Here is a 25,111-nt window from a genome sequence, read left to right as displayed (position 1 = left end):
CCTGGTACCATGGTCGGGACACTTATCACAATACAGCCAAGCCAACTGAGTGCAACTAGGAACTCAACAGCGGGGATGCTGGCCACAGAGAGGTCACCGACATCGAACCACTCCTGCCTTCAGTGGATTTGGAGATATTTGCACTGACACCAGTGGTGGCATTTTTCCAATACCCTGAGATGCCTGCTACAAGTAGTCCAGGTTTGAAAAGAATATAGCAGAGCAAGGATCACTGTTGCTTTATACACAATATTTGCACTAGGTGTGAGATTTTCAAACACTACCTCCCCCACTCTCCACCCCTTTCCTGAAATCAAACCAAAGCACTCTCTCTGAAGGCTGTGGTGCGTTCCATGATCAATCTCTAACATGGCCAAAAGGTGGTCTCCTCATATAGGAGGTGGTTCAGATTTTCCAGAGTATTTCGCAGGCCGAGTCAGTGAGATACCAGACTTCATTCCACCACTGTGCTTTGGGAACTTGGATGCTTCAGCATTGACCTTGCCGCCCTGAGTGGGACAAATCAAGTAGGTGATGGCCAGCATAAGTAATGGTAGTGAGTACATCTCTACGAAACTGACATCACAAGTGAGCCTTGCTACCATAGAGCACCTTGTCTGGCATCTCACTGACTGACACCAATTCTTACATGGGCTTTACAGCTTGAGGTCTTGCTTCAATGGCAGAGATACCCGAGGTGACTAAAAAGCAAGCTCCGTTGCTTGGGACTAGTGGGCATAGGTACAGGTGGTGCCCAGCTCATACACACACAAACACCCACACCCCCCCCCATTCTGGCTCCTCAGACCTTTCTTACCAATGGTCCCTGTAACCACTAACAGAATCCTGCTGTCCAGAGGGCTCCATTTATTGTTTTTTTTGGTTCCAGACAGTCACTCAATCTCACTCCCAGTTCCGAGATCTGGCTACTCATAACTGGCCACCTCTGCAGTCCAGACTCATTTAACTGACTAATTAAGAACTCCCCAGCTGCTGTGATGGGATTCAAATACCACTCTGTTAAAGAGCCGCAGCTCCCCGGAAGCTAATCCAATATTCAAGGCAACAGGATGCGAAGGACCAAGTTACTTAACTTGTTCGTCAACATCTATAAAATTAATTCAACAGTGTACGCATGAGGTAAATTAACGTGTTAACTTTAGTTGTCCTCTCAGAAAAATAAATTTGCCTCATTTCTGATAAGATCTATCCAAGGTGATGCAATAAAAGTAACAGAAAATATGCGGTAAAAGCAAAGTCATCCAGAGAGAGTACTCAGGACAGGATCAGGGCATACATTAGAGCCAATAATGCAATTTTAAAGTGTGGGGATTGTTATACATGCAAGAAATGCAGCAGTTAACTTGTGTACAAGCTCCTGCAAACAATAACATGAATTAATAAATAATACACAAGAGTTACTGCAAAGGTGGCACTCTAGAGCAATACACAATGTGCTGGAGGAGCTCAGCAGGTCAGGCAGTATCTATGGATGGGAATGAACAGTCAATGTTTCGGGCAGGTACGGCACTTGTTCCGCTTGCAAAGATAAGTGGGGAGGGACGAGTGGATAAGGGAGTCACGTAGGGAGTGATCCCTGTGGAAAGTGGTGGGGGGGGGGCAGAGAGGGAAGGATGTGCCTGGTGGTGGGATCCTGTTGGAGAATTATGCGAAGGATACAGAGCTACCACCCACAATTATATTAATAAATAATGTCATCTTACAGTCATTAGTTAAGAAGCAGATGCTGCCTTGACAACCTGGATAACCCTCCTGTTTTTTTAATCAAGAAGTAATGGCATAAAATTTTTCATCTCCCTCAGTCACAAAGGCCTGACTTAATGTCTTAACCTTAAGTTGAGACCTCCAATAGATCCACCTGGTCAACCTCGTCTACGAGGTAAGGCTTGAACTTACAAAAGTTGGACTCAAGTACAAGAATACTAACAGATAAACTCTCACTGAAAATGGGATGCCTGTAGCTGAATTCCACACTAGTTCCCAATAATTTCCTTTCATCTTGATTCTGGTGGCTACAAATTTCACTCTGGATACCATTCCTAGTTCATGACACAGACTTATACCCCAAGATCTGAATCTTCAAATTGGAGGTTAAAATTAACTTTCTGTCGATCTCTGATTAGTAAAGGCAAATGTAAAAATGGATGCTGAACAATAAACTACAGTGGATTCCAGTTAATTGGGCTTTCAGTTAATCATGACAGCTGCTTATTTGGAACAACTCTTAAAGAACAAACACTAATCAAGAAAATTGCTGGGATTCTCTTTGTTTATTTGAGACTCTATGCCGCTTAATTGAGGCAAGAGGCTTTTGCCGAACAGTTTCTAACAAGTGTCAGTCACGTGCACTTGTATGGACATTAGACATTATGCTGTGCTTACAGCAAACAGTTTTTAAATAGGGTCAGTACTGTGTGCTTGTGTTTAAAAAGCAATGAGTTTTGTCACTGACTGTTGGCGAGAAATAATCAGCAAGACAAGGCAGAGCAACACACATAAAAGTTGCTGGTGAACGCAGCAGGCCAGGCAGCATCTCTAGGAAGAGGTGCAGTCGACGTTTCAGGCTGAGACCCTTCGTCAGGACTAACTGAAGGAAGAGTGAGTAAGGGATTTGAAAGTTGGAGGGGGAGGGGGAGATCCAAAATGATAGGAGAAGACAGGAGGGGGAGGGATGGAGCCAAGAGCTGGACAGGTGATAGGCAAAAGGGATACGAGAGGATCATGGGACAGGAGGTTCGGGAAGAAAGATAAGGGGGGGGGACCCAGAGGATGGGCAAGGGGTATATTCAGAGGGACAGAGGGAGAAAAAGGAAAGTGAGAGAAAGAATGTGTGTATAAAAATAAGTAACAGATGGGGTACGAGGGGGAGGTGGGGCATTAGCGGAAGTTAGAGAAGTCGATGTTCATGCCATCAGGTTGGAGGCTACCCAGACGGAATATAAGGTGTTGTTCCTCCAACCTACGGTCTGGCTTCATCTTTACAGTAAAGGAGGCCGTGGATAGACATGTCAGAATGGGAATGTGATGTGGAATTAAAACGTGTGGCCACTGGGAGATCCTGCTTTCTCTGGCGGACAGAGCATAGGTGTTCAGCAAAGCGGTCTCCCAGTATGCGTCGGGTCTCGCCAATATATAAAAGGCCACATCGGGAGCACCAGACGCAGTATATCACCCCAGCCGACTCACAGGTGAAGTGTTGCCTCACCTGGAAGGACTGTTTGGGGCCCTGAATGGTGGTAAGGGAGGAAGTGTAAGGGCATGTGTAGCACTTGTTCCGCTTACATGGATAAGTGCAAGGAGGGACAAGGCAGAACTGTTTTGCTCGCTACGGTCTCAAGCACTCGGGTTTGGAGATGCCAGAAAGTGCTGGGAGTGAAAATGAACCGATTTCATTACTTCAGCAAGTTAGGAACTATGAAGAATATGAAGGGATCAACAATCATCTTGAATGTTGCAATGAAAGTGGAGGTTTGGAGGATGCATCATTGAAAGCATCGTGGGAAGATAGTCCATCATCGGCACTAGGTGCCTGTGCTGATTTTGTTCATTGTGTACGCTGCATGAATTCCTCCATCGATAATGACTAGGAACTGATTCACTGTTTTACAGTACTATAGTGTTCTAATTGTTCTGAATTCCATTTATATACATCATTTGTTATTCAGTTTGACTTTTTTTAAAGTACCTTTTTAACTATTTCCACGAAACTTCATCTAACTGGGACAGCTGCTGAAATGGGCTAAAATCTACTGGTCCGGACATGTCCCATATTAACTGGAATCCGATGAATATTATTTATCTCTATATAAATAATGCATATATACTTTTTCATTGTAATTTATAGTTTATATTATGTATTACACTGTACTGCTGCCACAAAGCAACAAATTTCACAATATATGCTAGTGATATTAAACCTGGGTTTGGTATAAGCAGGAAGACCATATTATTACCGAACACTCAATTGAAGGTGTGTGGTTTAATGGGATTGCTTATAATGTCAGCCAGCTATTACAGTGGGAGCACATACAATAGGAGGAAGAGTTGACACAGTATGATGTAAAATTTTTGGAACAATGTGAGTGTCTACATTAGGAGAGCTGATGTTCGGTACAGTAAAGGCTTTTCAATATTTTCATACAGGGGTAGATTTGAACATACAACAGGGCGAGGATGGTGTAAAGTAACGATAACACATAAAGTGACTGAATGAGGAAAAACCTTTATCTGTTAAAATGACAATGTACTCACCGTCCAATCTACTGTGCTGCGCACTTCACGGTCAGCGTTGTGCCGAAGGACAGTGCTTGGGTTTGGCTGAGCTACCAGGTGCTGTAATCCTGACTTTGCAATAGCTTTTCTGAAATAAACCAAAAAGCATGGTGTTGTTCTCTACTCTCAATTTTTCATCCACTACTGAAACAATAAAGACCCTTCTCAGAAGGGGTAGCAATAAAATATGATAGTTTCTTTCCACAATCATTCATACACAACAATCTAAAATGTAATTCTCTTTAACTCAGCAATGATTTTTAATAATCATGAGGAAGTCTGCAGATGCTGGAAATTTAGAGTAACACATACAAAATGCTGGAAAAACTCACAGGTCAGGCAGCTATAGAAAAGAGTAAATCATTGTCGTTTTGGGCCGAAACCTTTCTTCAGAACTCATTTTAATTTTTTAAAATGTTTAATATTTTCCTTGTTAGACACTATTTACAGCCCTCTAATCCCCCCCATATCTTGCTTTCAGTTAAGAAAAGAGAATTATAACCTCAAGAAACCATAACATCATGATGTCTACCAGTTTTACTCCCTTTCTGTATCATAACAGAAAATAAAACTGTTTAAAATGTAAGCCACAGATACATCCATTTCCAGTCTTCAAATTCATTGAAGTTACATCCCCAAAATGTGAGTTAGCTCATCAAAAATGCTCTCCAACATAACCCTAAATGACTCAAGAATAATAGTCGACAAAAAATTAGTTTATGAAATGCTTCCTTACATAGACAGAGTCCAAAATTTCAAGCCTATTGAACAACCCAATTTGTAGGACGGTGACCATGAATATGTGTGAATCTTGGGGAAAAAAGCAATCTTGTGTCACTTTCAAGGTTCCAACATTGAACAGGGGAATGTTGTAACCAAAGACAATGGGTTCTTCGGGAAAAGGTCAAATCTCAAAGCTCTAATATTTCAAGAACATTCACCCAGATATCTATAGGAAAACAATAATGTTCTCCAGACAGTGACCCACATCAACAGAAATATCAAAGTTCAAAGTAAGTTTTTTTTAAATCAAAAACATGAATGTCACCATATACAATCCTGAGATTCATTTTCTTCCCGGCATTCACAGTAAGTACAAGAAACACAATAGAATCAACGAAAGGCCAACAGGACGGACAAACCGTCAATGCGCAAAAGAAACAACCTGTGTGCAATGGTGGGAAGGGCTTTACCCACGATGGGCTAGGCCATTTCGACTACATTTTGTCGGCTTTTATATCAATTACAGAGAAAAGTGCAGATAAGGTGAAAGTGTTGTACAGCACCGAAACAAGCTCACCATATCAATGCTGATCAACACAAGCATCCATACATTAATTTCATATCCCTCTGTACCTTGCTCAAGTCCAGATGCCATTTAAACAACCTTGCTGCTCCTGTCTCACTACCTCATTCCAGACATCAAGGGCTGAGTGAAATACTTACTCCTCATTTTCCACATAGACAACCTGTCTCTCACATCTGCTTTCCAGCTTTAGACATCCCTATCACGGGAAATGGTCTTCGGCTAACTACCTTACCCATGTCTCTCATATAGGTTTATATCCCTCTATCATGTCACCTCTTAGCCTCCTCTTCTCCATGGAAAAGAGGCAATCTGCCCAATCTCCCCGAAGTATTTAAGTCCTCTAATCCACACAACATCCTTGTGAACCTTTTGTGCCATCTTGCTTAATCACATCTTCCCTGCAATGTGGAAACCAGAACTCCATCTGCGGCCTAACATGCTTTGTAAAAATATGACATTCCAGCTCTTAACCTCAGTGCCTCTGTTGATAAAAGCAAGCATGCACATCTTCTTTGCCAATCGCTCTACATGCGTTATCAATTTCAGGGAACCATGTGCATGTACTCCAAGGTCTCTCTGTTCAATAACACCCCAAGCCACTGCCACTCACTGTACATGCCCTGCTCTGGTTTAATCTCCCAGTGTGCATCACACTTCACAAATACCATCAATTCACTTGGAGACTTACTAATCATTCCACCTATATTCTCATCCCAATAATTAATATGCAATATAAACAATAGCGGAGCCATCTCTGATCCCTGCAGCACCTCACTGGTCACATGCCTCCAGTCTGATAAACAAGTTTCCACTACTGTCTTCTGCCTCCTACCACCGTCAATTTTGTATCCAGTTGGCTAGCTCACCTTGAATTCTATATGTTCTAACTTTCCAGATCAGCTTAGCATGTGGGACCTTGTCAAAACGTTGCTAAAGTCCATGTAGGAAATTTCTACTATCCTGCCCTTGTGCATCCTCTTGGTCTTCTCTTCAAACAAAACTCAACTGGCACCAATGCATGACGAAGGGCGGAATGCTATTCATCACTAGTTTACCGTGAGCGTACACTGCCCAAAGCATTCAGATTCAATAGGTTTGTGCCAAACTGAAAGTATAAACATTTTGAGAACAGATCTGGATTCAAATCTCCAAAAAAGAACTGACCATCAAACAAGGAACCTTTGGAGATACAAAACTGTAATTGAAAACAGGTTCAGTAATTACCAAGGCAAGAAATCCAAGACAAATATCATTCTGCTAACTATCAACATCAATTGCTCCAAAGAATAGCAGAAAGTACACAATTAAAAATGATGGGAAATAACGTGGAGTCTTCTGTAAGCTTTATTTTTTATTTTATTTGGAGATACAGCACGGTAACAGACCCTTCTGGCCCAATAAGCCCGCACTGCTCAATTACACCCATGTGACCAATTAACTTATTCACCATACAGTATGTCTTTGGAATGTGGGAGGTCACAGGGAGAATGTATATACTCTGTATAGACAGCAATGGGTTTGAAACTGGGGTCGCTGGTGCTGTTATAGCATCACCCTAACTGCTGTGCACCACGTTGCCCCAAAAAACCTTTTCACACCGATGAACAAAAGCAACTCAGATAATTCACATGAGAGCGAAATCTATCAAACAGCAGCATACCTACATACTAGAGGTATCGGGACAAAAATATTGTACAAATTGGAGGAGGAACTGTCAGATTTCACATAAATCTAAATGAAAAAATTATTATAGCTCTGCTAGTAAAACTGTCATTTTCAATGTCACCATCTTATTTAAAAGCGCACAGCATGTCATAACAATGCACACTAATCAGATTGGATTTTGAAAACAATCCAGTTTATGTGTGTGAACACCTGCGCCAACTGGTGGCTACATTATTGAATTGCTTGAACTTAACACACTAATTAAATGAAATAATGAGTTTACTGAACATCAGCAAAGCTGTGTCTTGGTTTTTAATTAGTCTAGGCACCAGGTTTCCAATTGACGTCTTCAATCAGATTTGATCTTTGAGCAGAGTACTGGTTTAAAGATTGCACTGGTGAAGCATAGCAAAGACTTGCTGGCAGCGAACAAAGCTATAAATTACTGTATTAATCACACTTTTTCTTCTCAGATATGATCACTGCAAACAATAGCCTGCAACTTTCCTTTTGGAGATGAGCTTTTGAACCACCCGTAGGACCTGGCAGTTCTGGAGTGTAAACTGAAGTCTCGAAGGTACAGGACGTCCATCAAGTCGGGACGAGAATGTTTGGCCATCAGGTAGTTCTGCTTTTGGCAGACGGAGCGGAGGTGCAGTCCAAAGTCTATATCTTCATTTATACTCCCACCCCCACATCTCCCACCTACATCTACTCTCATGAAATCATGGCACTTTATAAACAAGCTCATTAAATACTCTGCGGGGAATTCCAACAGGAAAGCTTTCGCCTGCTGTTCCCCAGCAGTTGATACTCCAGAAGCAATTATCTCCACAGTCTCTAGGTCATCTCAAACTTGCTCACAATTTGCATGGTGGGTCTTGCTGAATGCCCTTCACGGAAACTCAAGGAAGCTTACCTAACACACAAATAACATGACACTTGTGCTGGAGGTTTAAATTGGGCTTGTATTCAATAAATAAACTGTATATGAATTTCTTAATACATTTCAAGAGGGAACAAGCTGAAAACTACTGGCATGAGCATCAGGAAGGAAACAATCCACAGTTCCCAAGACTGATTACAGCTTATTTTGGAAACATCATGACATCCGATCTTGATGGCTCAAGGGAGCAAATGTTCAGTACACCATGACTCAAATGCACACTGTTTACGTCTTACATTCTCTGAACATATATAATACAATCTTCCCCAACATCCCCAGTACAGTCTATATTCCCCCTCAGCAACCCCTACCACAGAACATTCTGTGATCCTGCTGGCGATCCTATTACCCCAAAAGCACAGCCTACTCTCCTCACATCAGTCTATTCTCACGCGATGCAAAACCCCATATGAGAAATGGTGAATAATATGTTCACTTTACTTCCACGTCATAAAGTGATCTTAAAAAAAATAAATGCACTCCACCTCACCCCTCCAACATAATTTTAATCACCATGAAATGGGAAGCCACGGGTTGGATGTCTGCAGTTGCCAAATACATTAACTTTATACTAGATTTTTGTGACTGATCAACTGCCAATATATTAGGTGGTCAGATGTAATCCACCCACCCATCACCATCATGCTATCTGAAGGTCTTTCCATTGTTTGCAAATGAATGGGACAGGCCCAGACTTGGCTGAGAAGCAAGGTTTGAAGAATGCTCAGTAACTTAAGGGAACTCCCCAGATTCAACCAGAAACTAACAGCAGTGCAGGAAGTCAGATGCACGTGCACCAAACCTCTACTGTGGCCCTAACATCTGCGTTGAAGTGCATGGCTTGAAGCTATGAAGTTATCTGCAGCTAATCTGCTGTTCTCTATACAGAAAGTACCTGTACTCTAATGAGGCAGTAGAAGGATGGGTATTCCGGAAAATACTGATCCTTTGAAAGAACTGTGAGTTTTGTAAGCAATATTTGTTATATTTTCAGCAGCTTTAGACCTCATATGCAAGGAAAGATGTGCTAGTATTAGAGAAGGTCCAGAAGAGATTTACAAGAATGATCCCAGAAAGGCTTAACCTATGAGCAGAATTTGTTGGCTCTGGGCCAGTTCTCGCTGAAGTTTAGGAGAATGAGGTAGGTTCTCACTGAAATTGACCAAAACATTCAAAGGCCTAGATAGAGTGGACATGAAGATGATATTTTTGATAGTGGGAGAGTCTAGGACCAGAGGACACAGCCTCAAGATAGGAGGACTTTCCTTTAGAACTGAATTGAGGAGGAATTGCTTTAGCCAGAGGGTGATGAATCTGTGGAATTCATTACCACAGTCAGCTGTGGAGACCAAGCCACTGGGTATACTTAAAGCGGAGATTGATAGGTTCTTGATTAGTAAGGGCATCAAGGGTTACGAAGGAAAGCAGGAGAATGGTGTTGGGAGAAAAAAAATAAATCAGCCATGATCAAATGATGGAATAGATAGGATGGGCCAAATAGCCTAACTCTGCATTTACGTCTTATAGCTTCAAGCCAGGAAAATACCGTGCTATTAACTTATACAGCATACTGTCTTTGAGATTGGCAAATTAAATGCCAAAGAAAATTTTAATTAAATGATCAGTTCCATTCCTCCTTCCATCAATTCCCTTTTTTGTATAGGAGATTAAAATGTGAATGAGCTACCCTGAGCAGTAATAATTACTCAAAGCTGTCAATGAACAAAACTTGAGACATTTGGCATCTGATGAAGATCCTTGAGTTTGAACATTTTTTAAGTTTCTGTGTCATTAAAGACAAAGTTACATTTAATGAAAAGATTCAATATCAAAATCAAATAACTATATATCCATTTTAGCAGACATACAATATTGTTTAAAGGAAAAATATGTAAGACTATGGAGAAAGTGTAGGGGAGCAGGAATTCATTGAATTGCTTTTTCAATAAGCTGACAAGCCCATCTTCCATGACACATGATTCTAAGATCTTAAACCCAAATTTCCCTGGGAATTCCCAGAAAAGACAACAGCAGTATGCCAGAAGTTCGAGATGCCAGGCGGTAGAAGTGAGTGTAGTAGCTATTTCTAAAGAGAAAGTGCTCGGGAAGCTGAAAGATCTGAACATAGATAGGTCAACCTGGACCAGAAGGACTGTACCGCAGGGTTCTGAAAGAGGTAGCTGAAGAGGTTGTGCAGGCATTTCAAGAATCACTAGGTTCTGGAGAAATAGAAAATTGCACTCTTTAAGGGAGGGAGGAAAAGGACAAAAACACTTATGTCAGTTAGCCTGACTTCAATGGTTGAGAAGATTTGGCAGTCTATATTAAGGATCAGGTTTCTGGGTACTTGGAAGCACATGATAAAATAGGGCACAGTCAGCATGGTTTCCCCAAGGGAAAATCTTGCCTGACATATCTGCTAGAATTCTTTGAGGAAATAGCAGGCAGGATAGACAAAGGAAAGAGAGTAGACAATGATAATTTGAATTTTCAGAAGGTCTTTAAGAAGGTGCCATACTTGAAGCTGCTTAACAAGATAAGAGCCCATGGTATTACTAGAAAGATATAACACGCATAGAAGATTGGCTGACTGGCAGGAGGCAAAGAGTAGGAATAAAGGGGGACTTTTTTGGTTAGGGCTGGTGACTAATGATGTTCCACAAGATTTCTGAAATAGATTTGTCGTGACTTTAATCATGTCTGCGGAGGACAGAGGTGGGTGGGCAGATAGGCCATGGGATTTATTAATATAAAGGAAAGGTGCGATGCAGTAGAACTAGTTAAAAGTAGAGAATGCTGAGTGTGAACACCAGCATGCTGGATGAAAAGTCATCAATCTTGATGCAAGTTTGTAAACTGACAATACACCCCACACACAGTGCAGTTTTCTGCAGATTTCAATGGCAGGATGAATAAGCTGTTAAACTCCTGAGGAATCATTTAACACAGAAGGCATAGAAAAGGCATTAGGACTTACAGATGTGGAATAAAATGCACTGGCTGGCATTCACATTCAAACATGCCTCTGTTCCCCATTTTCTGTAACATTACCTCAGAGCATACTTTCTAACCACATAATGAATGACACACTGTCACTGACACCTTGACAGTGAAACATCTGATCTCTGCATTTCTGGCACACTGGCTTTACTGTTCACTAGTGAGCAATTATTTCATTAAATTAAAAATCAATCAACTTATTGAAACTTCAACACAAGCAAATACATTATTTCCTTAAAACTGTAGAATAACATCGCACATTTGATAGCATTCAGAATCAAAGTGAAAGGATTTCTGCTGGACTTGACCCAATGCTCTTGTAACATTGAAGACTAAGGACACTTTCAGAGGTATCCAATGATGAGAAGAGTTAATTAGCATTGGTGTTCGGCAGCAGAACTTTTGGGAAGGGTGTGATCAGTATTGGTTCATTGGGAAAAAACAGATGAAGTGCTTTTGGATTTATGTTCTAAATATATTGGCACTATGTACCTGTATGTTCTCATTTCTAGAAAGTGCAGAAGTATGGCATTCAACATTCCAAAATTCTGTTGAATCTAAGTCAGCTATATCTTATAAACAGTGTCCATTATCAAGGGTTTCAGAAAATAAGACAAGAAAATTATTGTGATACACTGATCAGCCAGAAACAGTTCAACCTCAAAAAAAACTCCAAAAATTCTAAGCTCTCCAGAAGGAAGAGAAATGATCACCAGGATCCAAGTGTCCTGTCTCAAAGCTAATTAACAGTGCTCATGAATACTGGTTGCATCACTGTCTGGAATGGAGGGGCCACGGCACAGGATTGGTTAAAAGCTGCAGAAAGTTGCAAACTCAGCCAACTCCATCATGGGCACTGGCCTCCCCAGCACTGAGGACACTTCAAAAGATGATCCCTCAAAAGGAGGAGGCATCCGTCATTAAGGACCCCCATCAGCCAGGATATGCCCTCTTCTCATTGCTACTATCAAGGAGGTGGTGCAGGAGCCTGAAGACACACACTCAATGTTTCAGGAACAGCTTCTTCCCCCCACTCCACCAGATTTTTGAATGGATAATGAACCCATGAAGACTACCTCAATATTTTTTGTGCTCTTTTCACACTTATTTAATTTAATATACATTATTTCTTACTGCAATTTATAGTTTTTTAAATTATTATGTATGCAATGTACTACTGCCACAAAACAACAAATTTTATGACATATGCTAGTGATATTAAACCTGATTCTGGTATCAAAGTTATGAATGCAGACAAACATCATTCTTGGTAAATGTCAGCAGCAACATTTACAGAGCACCTTTTCCCCATTTAATACCCCGAGTTCCATGATTTAAAAATGTTCCTAAGAATTCTAATATCCTAATATCTCTGGCAGTAGAAGATTTGGCAATAATGCTGTGAAATACCTTTGAAATGTTATTAAACAAAAGCACAGGACTCGAGCAGAAAGGTTTGGAACAGCACAGATTCACGGAGTGCTGAACAATGGAAGTGGGCCATGTGTCCAAAGGAATTGTCAAATTTGTATTAAGGATATAGGGAACCAACAGAAACTGGCACAAGGGAGATGTCTTAGTATATTTCGTCCAAAGCTTATTTTGGAGTCATACAGAACACCAAAGCTGCAAATATTTGATCAACATCAAGCACTGGCGATCCTATAGAAGTCTAAGCTCATCAGAGCTTCTCATCCAATCATCCAGGCAAAAACTTTAAGGAAGCAACAGTATTTTTCAGATCAAAACAAGAGAAAATCTACCAGAAATCTGTTCATAATTACTTTAATACTGGCAACCCATGTTATAAAGTTCGAGTATATGGCGAAAAAAGTTTAATAGTGAGGGCTGGCTTTTAATAAATTAACAAGAATGACAGAAGTTAGGAACTTGATCATAAAAGACTACTTTGAACCAAATCAGTTTGATTTTTAAAAAATAATTCCAATGGAAATAGCATTATATTCATAGTGAGTGTGTGTGTGTGTGTGTGTGTGTGTGTGTGTGTGTGTGTATATATATATATATATATATATATATATATATATATGCACGCGCACGTGTATTTAAATTCCTCCTCCTTGCATTGCATCCCACTGAGCATCTACCACCATCCCAATAAAATGGTGGGATTAATCAGCCTCCATAAATTCTTTAAAGAAGATTTTACTTGGCAGCAGGAGTTTTTGTCCAGCTGCTCTTCCAATCATGTGCATTCCGTCAGCAATTTCCTAGAACTTTATCTCTGCAATTTTAACGTAGTTTCCATTTTTACACACACCTCATATCATGCAATCTACAGATGCACAGTACAGAGCATTTTAACAAACTGCATCACTGCTCAGAACTGAAACTGCACTGCAGCAGACAGGAAGGCTCTACGATGTGCAGTCAAACCTACCCAATGCATCACTGGCACCAGTCTACCCACCATCAAGGACACAGATACAGAAAGGCCAGTAACAACATGAAGGTTTTACCACCCTACTCATGGACTGCGTGTCCCACTCCCATCAAGAAGAGGCTACGTAGCATCCACACCAGACTCAAAACAGTTACTTTCCCCAGGTAGTCAGGCTGATCAACCACGGCACCCACTAACCCACTACTCCACACCCCCCACCACCACTACTTTATTATTTCCTTGTCACATTATGTACAGACACTCCTGTGCCTAGCGTCACTTTATGGACATACAATCAATGTATACAAGTTATATTATATATTTATATTTATGTATTTATTGTGTTTTTATGATGTGCTTGTTATCATTTGTTTTTGTTCGTGCTACATCAGAACTAGATTAACAATTATTTTGTGCTCCTTTACACTTGTCTATGGGAAATGACATTAAACAATCTTCAGTCTTGAATACATTCAGCTGAATACCCTACTGAAAAGTTCAGTAAAGGAGCAATGTGCGGTGGATAAAAGGGAAACAGTGGATTTTTATGGAAAATAAAAGCTCATGATGTGCAGGATAACATTTAGAGATGAACAGTAGATTGGCAGTCTAACAGGAAACAAAGGCAGAGAGAAATGAAGCTTCTGCTGGTCAGAAAGATCCAATGAATGGCATGCAACTGGGGCGGAGACTCAGGTGATTAACTTTCTACAGCTTATAGAAATGATTTGCAGGATAGTACAGGAAAAAATAGTTTCTAAATTTGCTGATGACAGAAAAATAGGAAAGATAGCAAGCTATGAAGGGCACACAAGTTGATAAAGTCAGATGGACAGGTTCAGTGAGTAGCCAAACATCTGGCAAATATGAGATTTAGGTGTCCTAATGCACAATACACAAAAGTTTGACATCGAGATACTGTGAGGAATTATGAAAGTGACCAGAAGTGAGCCATATTTAAGTTTGCTGACAACACCACAGTTATTGGCCAAATCAAAGATGGGGATGAATCGGCATATAGGAGGGAGATTGAAAACCTGGTTGAGTGGTGGTACCACAACAACGACCTCTCACTCAACATCAGCAAGACCAAAGAACTCATTATTGACTCCAGGAGGAAGAAATTAGGGATCCATGTGCCAATGTTCATTCAGAGGTGCAGAGGGTAAGTATCTTTACGTTCCTGGGTGTGATCATATCAGAGGATCTGCCCTGGGATCTGAGTGCCATTTCAAAGAAAGCACAGCAGTGCCTCTACTTTCTTAGGAGTTTGCGCAGTTTCAACATGCCATCTAAAACTTTGACAAACTTCTATAGATGCACCATGGAGAGTATCCTGACCAGTTGCATCAAAGTCTGGTATGGAAACACCAGCGCCCAAGAACAAAACAGCCTATAAAAAGTATTGGATACAGCCCAGCTTATTACAGGAAAAGCCCTTCCCACCATTGAGCACATCTACAAAGAGCACTGTCACAAGAAAGCAGCATCCATCATCAATAGCCCCCATCATCCAAGCCATGACCTCTTCTCACAGCTGCCATCAGGAAAGAGGTACAGGAGCCTTAGGTCCCATACCACCAGGTTCAGGAACAACCATCAGACTCCTGAACCAGCAGGGACAACTTCACTCACTGCAACACTAAACTGATCACTGAACAAAACTTACTGACTCACTTTCAGGGAGTCTACAACTCATGCTCTCTGTATTATTTATTTATTTATTGTATTTGCACAGCTTGTCTTCTTTTGTACATTGGTTACTTGTTAAGACTTTGTGTGTGATTTTTTTCATTGATTGTATTGTGTTTCTTTGTTCTTCTGTGATGCCTGCAATAAATGAATCTTGGGACACGGTTTGATGTTTATCTTTAGAAGCTTTTTGTATGACGCATGGCTCCGGGGTTGAACACCAAATGGGTATTTTTTTCCCCTTACTTATTTTTGCTTAGTAGGGGTTTTTTTTCTCACCAAAAAATTTTCAATCTTTGAAACAATGTGTTTTTTTCTTGAGATATCATAAGTGTTGCCTACTTCGATGTACTCTTGTTATTTTGGATAATAATAGAAAGATTTGAAAAGAAAGAAAGAATCTTGGGACAGTATTTAGTGACATTAGTAGAGCTACTAAGACTTGGTGTTTCAATCCCTATGGTAAGTTGGCACTCTCGATGTTGGCAGTGGGCTTGGAGAGGTGACAAAGAGGGTAGGTACATCATCAGGGTCATCAGGTGGGCACCCTCCTTCTTTGACATTTCGTTGATAAGCCCACAACATCTCCAGAGGGCTCAACGGTGCTACCTGGTGTCCCAGGTACACCCCCCCCCCTCAGTTCCATACCCTCCTGTCTTCATCTTGCAGCCCAGTTGTCTTCCCTTTTAATCCAAATCCAATTACTGCTTTCTTCTGTTGCAATTGACAAGGACTTGACTGCTTGTTGGAGGGAGTGACCCCTCACCCCCATCTTCTTCAATAGACTGGTCGTAGATGTAGCAACAAATCCCCTGCATCCCACTTCTACAGGGAAAATCTTGGTCTTCCAGCCATTCTGGGCAGCTTCAGTTGCCAGTTCAGAGTACTTGGTCTTTTTCCTCTCATAAGCTTCTTCGACACCATCCTCCCATGGTACTGTCAATTCCACAACATATGCCAGCTTGGCTGTTGTGGACCACAGCACCATGTCTGGCTGGAGCGTTGTAGCCGCAATGTCTGGGGGAAACACAAGCTTTTTTTCCAAGTCCACGTCCATTTTCCAAACCCCAGCAACCTGCAGAATGCTTACATCTTTTGATGTTATATGGTGCTCTGGAGGTTGGCCTGCTGGTACAAATCGTGTCATGTGGACATTTCCTGCCAATGTTTGGGGGAGAGCATTTGTGATGATTCGGCTCTGTTCCAAGATTGAAGCCAGCTGTCTGAGAACTTGGTTATGCGGCCAAGACATACAATTACTTTGATAATAAATTTACTTTGAACTTTAAGCACCGTTAGTTGTTGGGGAAATGGAATAGGAAAAATTAGCAGTTATGTAGAGCATTGATGACCACATCTGACGTATTGTGCATAGTATTCTTCCCTTTATAAGCATGGACATATTGTAAATGCATTGGAAGCATTTCAGAGAGATTTTCTGGACGAATACTTGGAATGAACAGATTGCCTTATGAGGAAAGATTTGTTAGACTAGACTATCCGCTGGGGTTTAGAACAGTGAGAGGGGATATTATTGAAACACTAAGGGGTCTTGACAGAGTGGATGTGTAGAGGATTCCTCCTCTTAGAAGAGAAACAAGAGATTACTGCTTAAGACCGATGAGGTGATTCAAAAGGGCTACAAAAACAGAATCTGCAAATATTTTTAGAATAGACCAGACAAATATTTGGTAGGGAATGAAAGGTTACACAGTAGACAGCAATATGGAGTTGAAGTTACAATTGGATTATTAAATAGCAGGGAGGATTTGAAGAGCAGAGTAGCCCATTCTTGCTCCTAATTCAGATGTAGCTTCAGTGTAAGCTGAATGACATGATATTTGTTTATATATTAAATGAGATATAGATGCCAGTGTAGAAAGAAGACTTCTTGTACCTGTTGCACTATACAATAAGATCATGGCTAACTTCTTGCTAATTTCCTGCAACAATTCTCCATGCCTCAATTTCTTTAATAATGAATAATCTGTTGATCCATGTGTTTAGTATACTGAGCAACTGAGCCTCCATGGTCCTCTGGGGTAGAAAATTATTCACTGCCCTGGTTGAAGAAAGTCTGGCTCATCTCAGTCCTGAATGGCCAACCCCTTATCCTGGGACAGTGACCCTTGAAATCCAGACCTTAGATAGTATAATCATCATCCGTGCATCTAACTTCTCAAGCATGGGCCAATTCTCATATGGAACAAACCTGTCAACCCAGAATTGCTACATTCCCTATATCAGGCCTACTATGTGTCTTCTTAACTTCTTCATGTGCCTGCACGTGAACTTTTAGTGATTCTTGTGCAAGGGCTCCCAACTCCCTCTGAATGCCAACAACTTACAACAGGTAAAGTACAGTCCTACCAAAACAAATACTCTTACTTTTCAGTATTTCTTCCATCTGTTACTTGGTCAGCATGATTATCTTTCTGAAGTCTCTCCCCAACAAAATTTCAACTAACAGCAAACATGGGTTTTATTACACCCAATCACCTTATTGATATAGACTGTGAATAACTGTGATCCCAGAATTAATCCCTCAGCACCCCCTTACCTATTTCCTTCCAATATGAAAATGTTCCATTTACTTCAATGTTTCCTGTCCATTAATTATCCCTCATTTACATATCTCCTACAATCGCAGGATCTATTATTTTGTTTAAGAGCTTCATATGGTATCTTATTAAAGTTCCTTTGAAAGTCCAAACACATCATATCATCCATTGCTCCCGATCAATTCTGCTAACTACAGACTCAAAAAGCTACACGACAGATTTGTCAACAGCATTCTCCCTTTCTGACCACCATGTTGACTTTGTCAAATCCTTTCATTATTTTCTAAATGCCTTGTTTCCACTTTCTTAATAACAGATTGCTACATTTTCCATTTGACGGAAGACAAGCTACCTGACCCATTTTCCTGCTTTCCCTTTCCTTAAATAGTGAGATCGCATTTGCTATGTTCTAGTCCATGGAAATGAGTCCAGAATCTATGGAATTTTGGAAAATGATAGCCAATGCATGCACCATCTCCTGTAAAATCCTAGAATGAAGAGATACTGAGGATTTATCAACCCTTCATCACATTTCAATCTTATTAATCTCCCTAGTTAATTAATGTCAAATTTCTTCAGTTCCTCACTCACACTACTACTTTGGGACAGCTTTGTATCTTCTTTGTTGAAGACAGACACAAACTATTTATTATTGCCCAACATAATTTCTCCTGTCTCAGTAAGGAACCCTAAATAACTTGAACTATTTTTTTTCCACATAGTTACAAAAACTGCTGTTTTGAATCTTTCTTACTAGAAATGTCCCATATTCTACTTTCAATGCTTTGGTCCACATTACTGGCAATTTTTAGCAAAATTACTATCTTTTTCTTTAAGCTAATACTACCTTATCTTCTCTTCTGATGTTTATTTTTGCTTTAAAAAGGGATATATATATATCTCCTTTAAACTATGCATTCATTCTTCAACTTTAACTGTTACTTATAAACTATTATAACTTTTAATGTAATTTCCCAGTCTGTCACTACCAACTCAAGCCTTTAAAGATTATATAATTCAGATCTAACATCTTGGCTTAATCTACATAGAAACTAAAGTGTTAAATTCCATTATGTATGAATGTTCAGTTTTTCTTTAGGACCCACAATGCAAATGCCATCAATTAACCCTCTCATCGCTCAATTTTAAATCTAAAATAGCCCTTTTAGCATTGTACGCATCCATTTCAAATGACAAAACGTTAGAAATATTAAAAATTAATATAATTTAAACAGATAAATCTATTGAAAATACAAAAAAACTGAATTAAAATATAAATATACTTTAAATCACCAACCTATTTTCCCTTTAATCAACTCAATTTAGATGAAGTGGTCCATATTAAGAGTCTAAATACAACATTTATCCAGTCCGTCATCTCAGAAATGCTTCTGATCACATCATCAACCCGCTTGCAGGTGTGGTGAACCACACTTAGGCACACACCTTGTAGTTCTCTACAGATCCCCAGCTAATTGGCAGCATGTTCCAGCCCAGTGGGAGAAAGGAAGTGAATTCAGGACAATGCGGATCTATGAACTTCTGCAGTCTACTGTTTTGGGAGATAATAAGAGCTTTAAAAAATGATTATAGTATTTGGTTTAATCGTCCTTCCAGCTGCAGATTATGCAATGTCACTAAAGTTCTTTCAAATGAAGAAGAAATTTGTATATAATTCCTCATTATTTAATAAGTTCGCCTACTATAACAAAGCAAATGTACTCCGCTGACAAGGATCAGCCACTGGGAAATTGGTTTATTATTGTCACATGCACTGAGATGCACTGGGAAACTTTGCCATCCACACAGATCATTTCATCACATCATTGTATGGAGGATGTAATAGGGAAAGGAAAAAATTGGTGATGTTATAGAGAAAGTGCAGTGCAGGCAGATAATAAGCTGCAAGGCCAAGGGAAGTAGACCGTGATACTGGCTGCTATCCACACATTTTAGCACTTGATAGCGTTGCTCACTTACTATCCAATTTTTTTAAAAAAGCACATATATTGCTAAAGGGGAGGTTTAAGCCACCTAACAAAGAGACGAAGGATCCAATGTGCTCACTCTTTATGTCTATACTTATCACATTGTTTAAAATAAGATACACAGGACTATTGAGGAACAGGAAGAACAGGAATATTTCAATGAGGGAAATACCCTCCTATGTTGCTTCATTCTACAATCTTCCATTGGGTAGAACATGCAGAAGTCTGACTGCACGTACTACCAGACCAGGACAGCTTTATCCCACTAACCTCTCGCTTGCTAAAAGATAAACTTGAGATCTCTCAGTCTAACTTGTCATGGGCCTTGCACTTTTTACCTTCACTGTAATTCGTAACAGTACATTCTGCATTGTTTTCTTTTTATTACCTTGGGGTAATGATCTGTCCGCGTGGCACGGGAAACAAAAGCTTTTTGCGGTATGTCAGTACATGTGACAATGATCAGCTGATGTCCCAAATTAACCCGTATTCTGCAAGAGTTCAAATATCACGAAAAATAGCATTATCTGCAGAAACAGCCAAAACCCCGCAGCACACCAAGTGAGTTGACCAGGGGCATAAAAAGCTGGAATTCACCCTTCCACTAGGAGGAGGTATACTTCAGGCAGTTTTAGACAGTGAATAACATCAAGATAGTGCCTCTTCCTCCTTAAAACCCTCCCCCACCTCCTCTAAGAATAACTGAGGAATACATACGACAGGAAGTTGCTCCATGCTGTAGGGTGCTTAGCCGGGTACTTCCTGTGCATCAAACTAAGCGAGTTTCTGCGTACGCCATGTCTCCAGCGTGGTGGAAGATAAGTGCAGGAGGCCCTCCTGACATTCAGTGAGGGCCATCTGCTCCCCATTCGGGAACCATGTGGTGTGGTAGGCTTGGAGGCTGCTGCTTGTACCCGGGAAGCACTTGACCGCCGGCGCTGACTCAAAGTCCTGTAGCCTCCACATAACCCAGGAGCGTCTGACTCTGCGGAAAGGGCTTGAGAAGAGTTCCGTCTCAAACAGCGAGGAGCCCTGATCAAACGTTTGGTGTAGGCTGGCCTGTAGTGCAAAGCTGAGGGTTGGAGTGTCTCTGAAACCTTAGAAAGGGTGCAACTGCCCATCTTCCTGTCCAATTGCTCTAGCTCACTCCAGCTACTACCCGTGGATGAAGACTGAAAGGCACCTGACTCTCCCGAAGAGCACTTGTTGTCCTTGTGGTCAAGGCTGATGGCCATCCCCGAAGCATGTGCCTCATTGTCTCCATCAGCCACACCCTCTTCCTCCTCGGTCATCTGAATCAAGCTGGCCAGCAGCATGGAGGGCCCAAGCAGGTGGGTGTCGATAGTTCGCACCTTGCCATCACACCTTTTCTTGACTGCATACCTGGGGTTGAGGGGGAGGGTAGTGGTGCTGGATCTTCGGCGCCCTCTCCTGCCTTTGGAGGCTGCGTGAAGGCTCAGCCCGTGCATCTGCACGCTGGACCTGCGTCTCTGCATCAGCATTGCTGAGGGCATCCCAGCACTTGAACGGCGCCTCACTTTACTGCCGGGCACTGCTCCACTCAAGCGCCTACCTGTCCGCCTGCAACTGCTCGGCAACCTGAAACCAGATGCGGTGGGTTTTGACTTCTTGAAATGTCTTTTGAAGAATGTCTCCATGTCTTTATTTTTTTATCTGGGGAGGCGAAAAGCTGGTGGACAGATAGCAAGTTGGATTTTCAGGGTTTTTTTTAAATAATGAAAGATGTTGCTCAGTAGAATTCATTCAGGGACTGAAAGCTGTTAAAAGGTAGAGAATGTGGAGTAAGAACAGATATAGAGCTTCCTCTATAGAATACATTGGACAAGAGATCAACAATACAGACAATACACCTCATGCTGTGTAGTCCACTGCATGGCAGCAGATTATTTTAGTGAGACAAGACAGAGCAGTTATGCCTCCAAGGAAGCTCAGAAATGGAATACCCAAAAAAGCTCATAGCAGTGGAATAGTATGCAGTGGCTGACATTCACAATCAAACAAACTTTCAGTTCCTCATTTCCTACAATATTACCTCCGGGCTTTCTTTATAACCACTTGATGAATGCTGGTCAAACATAGAGCTGATAACCAATGACACATGCTTTCCCCTGATTGCTTCGGGCACAGTGACTTTACTGTGCATCGGTGTCTAACCATTTCAACAAATGAGATCACTTAACTTATTTAATGTATTCACTTTTGCAAATTATCAAAGTTTAAACTTTGTAATATAATAACTTCATGTTCATATGGTCAGGTTCACATTTCTTTTATTAGTCCAACAGAACCCTAAAGAAGAAATGGCCTTGTACGTTGTGCGACAATAGAGCAAAGGAAGTTATGGGACCTTTTGACTGAGCTGATAAATATTGAGAGCTTAATTACCAATAGAACTAGTGAAGAGATCATCTGTGCATATATCAGTTAATTGTAAGAAATAGTCTTAGTGCCCTTTGAGTATTTAAATTCTAACAATACAGCAATGGAATGAGTTTCCAGTAAGCACTTATTTTTGGATAGCAGGTACATAAAATTCTCCCTCCCAAAAAAAACACTAGATGCTGAGTCAACTGTATTTTGAGACCTAGAATGACAACATTTTAAGAAGAATATCAGTGGATAACTCTGTTCCTAATGTGCTGAGGTTTGTGAGTTCACAAGGCACTAAAAGAATTGTCAGCCCTGAAGCTTACAACATTAAATATAAATTGAAGCCAAAGAGCACTATTGGTAAATGTCTGCGGTATTCTACATGGCTTTTGCCCGCAGCTGGCTACTCAACAATATCCTGACTTTAGATTGTTCCAATGGAGGCTCAAGATCTGATCCACCAGAAAAATAGGTCAAGCAGTTCTCATATGTTAGCTTTCCTCTTTCATATAAGTAGTTCACCTCTGAGCACCAGCAGTAACAACCCAAAATATGGTATTTTGTGTGAGAAAACCATGATGAATTACATTACTGCCCATGCTTCACTACATAAAATTAATTACTGTTTCATCAGTACACCTGCATTCACCAACCAAAAACTGGAGAATGCTAGCTCATGGCAGAAAGCACAATCTGGATATTTTATGTTAACTATATTCTTCAATTTTATTTATATTTTTGATTTCTTTACACACATGTATAGACAGAAAAGTACAAACTAATTCTGCGTAACGATATGCAGCTGCAAGAAAAAGTTTGTGAACCCTTTGCAATTAGCTGGTTTTCTGCATTAAATACTCATAAAATGTGGTCTGATCTTCATCTAAGTCACAATAATAAACAAACACAAACTGCCTAAACTAATAACACACAATTATAGTTCTTCTCGTCAATAATAAGTACATCATTTAAACAATCACAGCGTAGGTTCAAAAAAGTATGTGAATCTCTGGAGTAATGCCTTCTACAAAAACCTATTTGGAGTCAGGTGTTCCAATCAAGGAGATGAGATTGGAGGTGTGGGTTGTAGAGGCGCCCTGCCCTATAAAATCAGACACCCAGTTGGGTTACTGACAGAGCCCGCTCTTCTCAGGAAAGATTTGTCTATGTGCACCATGCCTCAACCAAAACAACTTTCAAAGGACCTTAGAAGAAGAATCATAGAGATGCAAGAAGCTGGAAAAGGCCACAAAAGCATTTCCAAAGACCTGATTGTTCATCAGTCCACAGTAAGAGCAATTGTCTACAAATGGAGGAAATTCATTAATGTTGCTACTCTCCCTGAGTGGGCATCCTACAAAGATCACCCCAAGAGAACAATGTGCAAAACCGAAGGAGGTGAAAACGAACCCAAGTGTAACAGCAGACCTGTCGAAATTTCTCGAGCTTGCTAAAGTCTCCGTTCATGCGTCCACTATAAGAAAAACACTGAATAAGAATGGTGTTTATGGAAGGACACCATGAAGGAAACCACTGGGTTTTCCATGATGTTTCTGGGATAATGTTCTGTGGACAGATGAGATGAAAGTTGAACTTTTTAGCAGGAATGCACACCACTAAGTTTGGAGGAAACACCAAACCTCATCCCAACTGTGAAGCATGGTGGAAGGAGCATCATGGTTTGGGGCTACTTTGCTGCATCAGGGCCGCGACAGCTTTCAATTGTTGAGGGAACAATATGTAATGCTCAGCTATATTGGCTTGTATATGTCTAGGGGAAATCCCACCCAGCACCTGCTTCAACACTTCCCATGGAGTCAGTTGCTGCACCACTGCCACCCGAATCAATCCCAAACATCAATCATCAGCCAGCACACCCAGTACGTTTTACCACATACACTTTATAGATATTACTAAGTCTATGACATTATTATAAATTCGATATAGAAAAGGAAGCAATGAAAAAAAAAGGCGCCAAGACTTATCAAAGTCCAAGTTCTTCGCGCGCAACCATTGGAGCTCAAGCGATTCCTGACGACCACCCGAATCCTGTTGACTCACGGCTTGGGACCACCCGAAGTGATCGACCGGAGCCTCCCCGCATGTCCGCCGTCCTCCCTGTCTCTCCTCCGACTCCCCGCCAAAACCCCTGTCCACAGTCATCCTCGTCTCTCCTCCGACTCCCCGCCAAAACCCCCGTCCACAGTCATCCTCGTCTCTCCTCTGACTCCCCGCCAAAACCCCCGTCCACAGTCATCCTCATCTCTCCTCCGACTCCCCGCCAAAACCCCGGTCCACAGTCATCCTCATCTCTCCTCCGACTCCCCGCCAAAACCCCCGTCCACCGTCCTCCCCGTCTCTCCTCCGACTCCCCGCCAAAAACCCCGTCCACAGTCATATGAGACAGCATTATCATCCGGAAAAAAAACGATACATGAACATCCATTGGCTAATAGCACCCTGCTATCTGTATTAACCCAAGCAAATGTCTAGCTAGAGACTTTCTCAGCATTTAACATAACAAAGAAGCATTCCCCAGTATAACATAACAAAGAAGCCATTTTAAATTTAACATACAAAAAAGAAAGACCACGTACAAATAAATTCAAAATTGTATCTAGACATTTTACAGGAGAATGTGAGGGTAGTGGTCTGTCCCTTGAAGCTTGATAGAAGTTGCATGATGCAACAAGACACAAGCATAAATCAGCAATGGAATGGTTTACAAAGGAAAAAAAAATCATGTTTTGGAATGGCCAAGTCAGGTCCCAGACCTTAACCCTATTGAGATTCTGTGGCATGACCTGAAGAGGGCTGTTCATGCAAGGTATCCCAGAAATGCTGATGAACTGAAACAGTTTT

At 41.0% G+C, this 25,111-nt stretch overlaps 1 protein-coding gene across 5 annotated transcripts in view; it reads right to left on the bottom strand.

Moving 5' to 3' along the window:
• dgkza (diacylglycerol kinase, zeta a) overlaps nt 1-25,111 on the bottom strand; it is a 480,046-nt gene that overhangs the window by 249,455 nt on the left and 205,480 nt on the right. For 3 of the 5 annotated variants that reach the window (XM_072272233.1, XM_072272232.1, XM_072272234.1), the window contains exons 2-3: nt 20,576-21,636; nt 4,273-4,381 (exon numbers count right to left, since the gene is read on the bottom strand). In XM_072272233.1, the coding sequence (XP_072128334.1) occupies nt 4,273-4,381; nt 20,576-21,516 (1,050 nt within the window). In that variant the 5' untranslated portion in view covers nt 21,517-21,636. The remainder of the gene's footprint in view (nt 1-4,272; nt 4,382-20,575; nt 21,637-25,111) is intronic. The other 2 variants (XM_072272235.1, XM_072272236.1) reach the window with 1 other exon arrangement.

Source organism: Mobula birostris, chromosome 11 (genome assembly GCF_030028105.1).
Source record: "Mobula birostris isolate sMobBir1 chromosome 11, sMobBir1.hap1, whole genome shotgun sequence".
In the NCBI taxonomy this organism is placed as follows: Eukaryota; Metazoa; Chordata; class Chondrichthyes; order Myliobatiformes; family Myliobatidae; genus Mobula; species Mobula birostris.
Note: the sequence above shows the minus strand (reverse complement) of the source record. Positions and strands in the feature narration are given on the sequence as shown.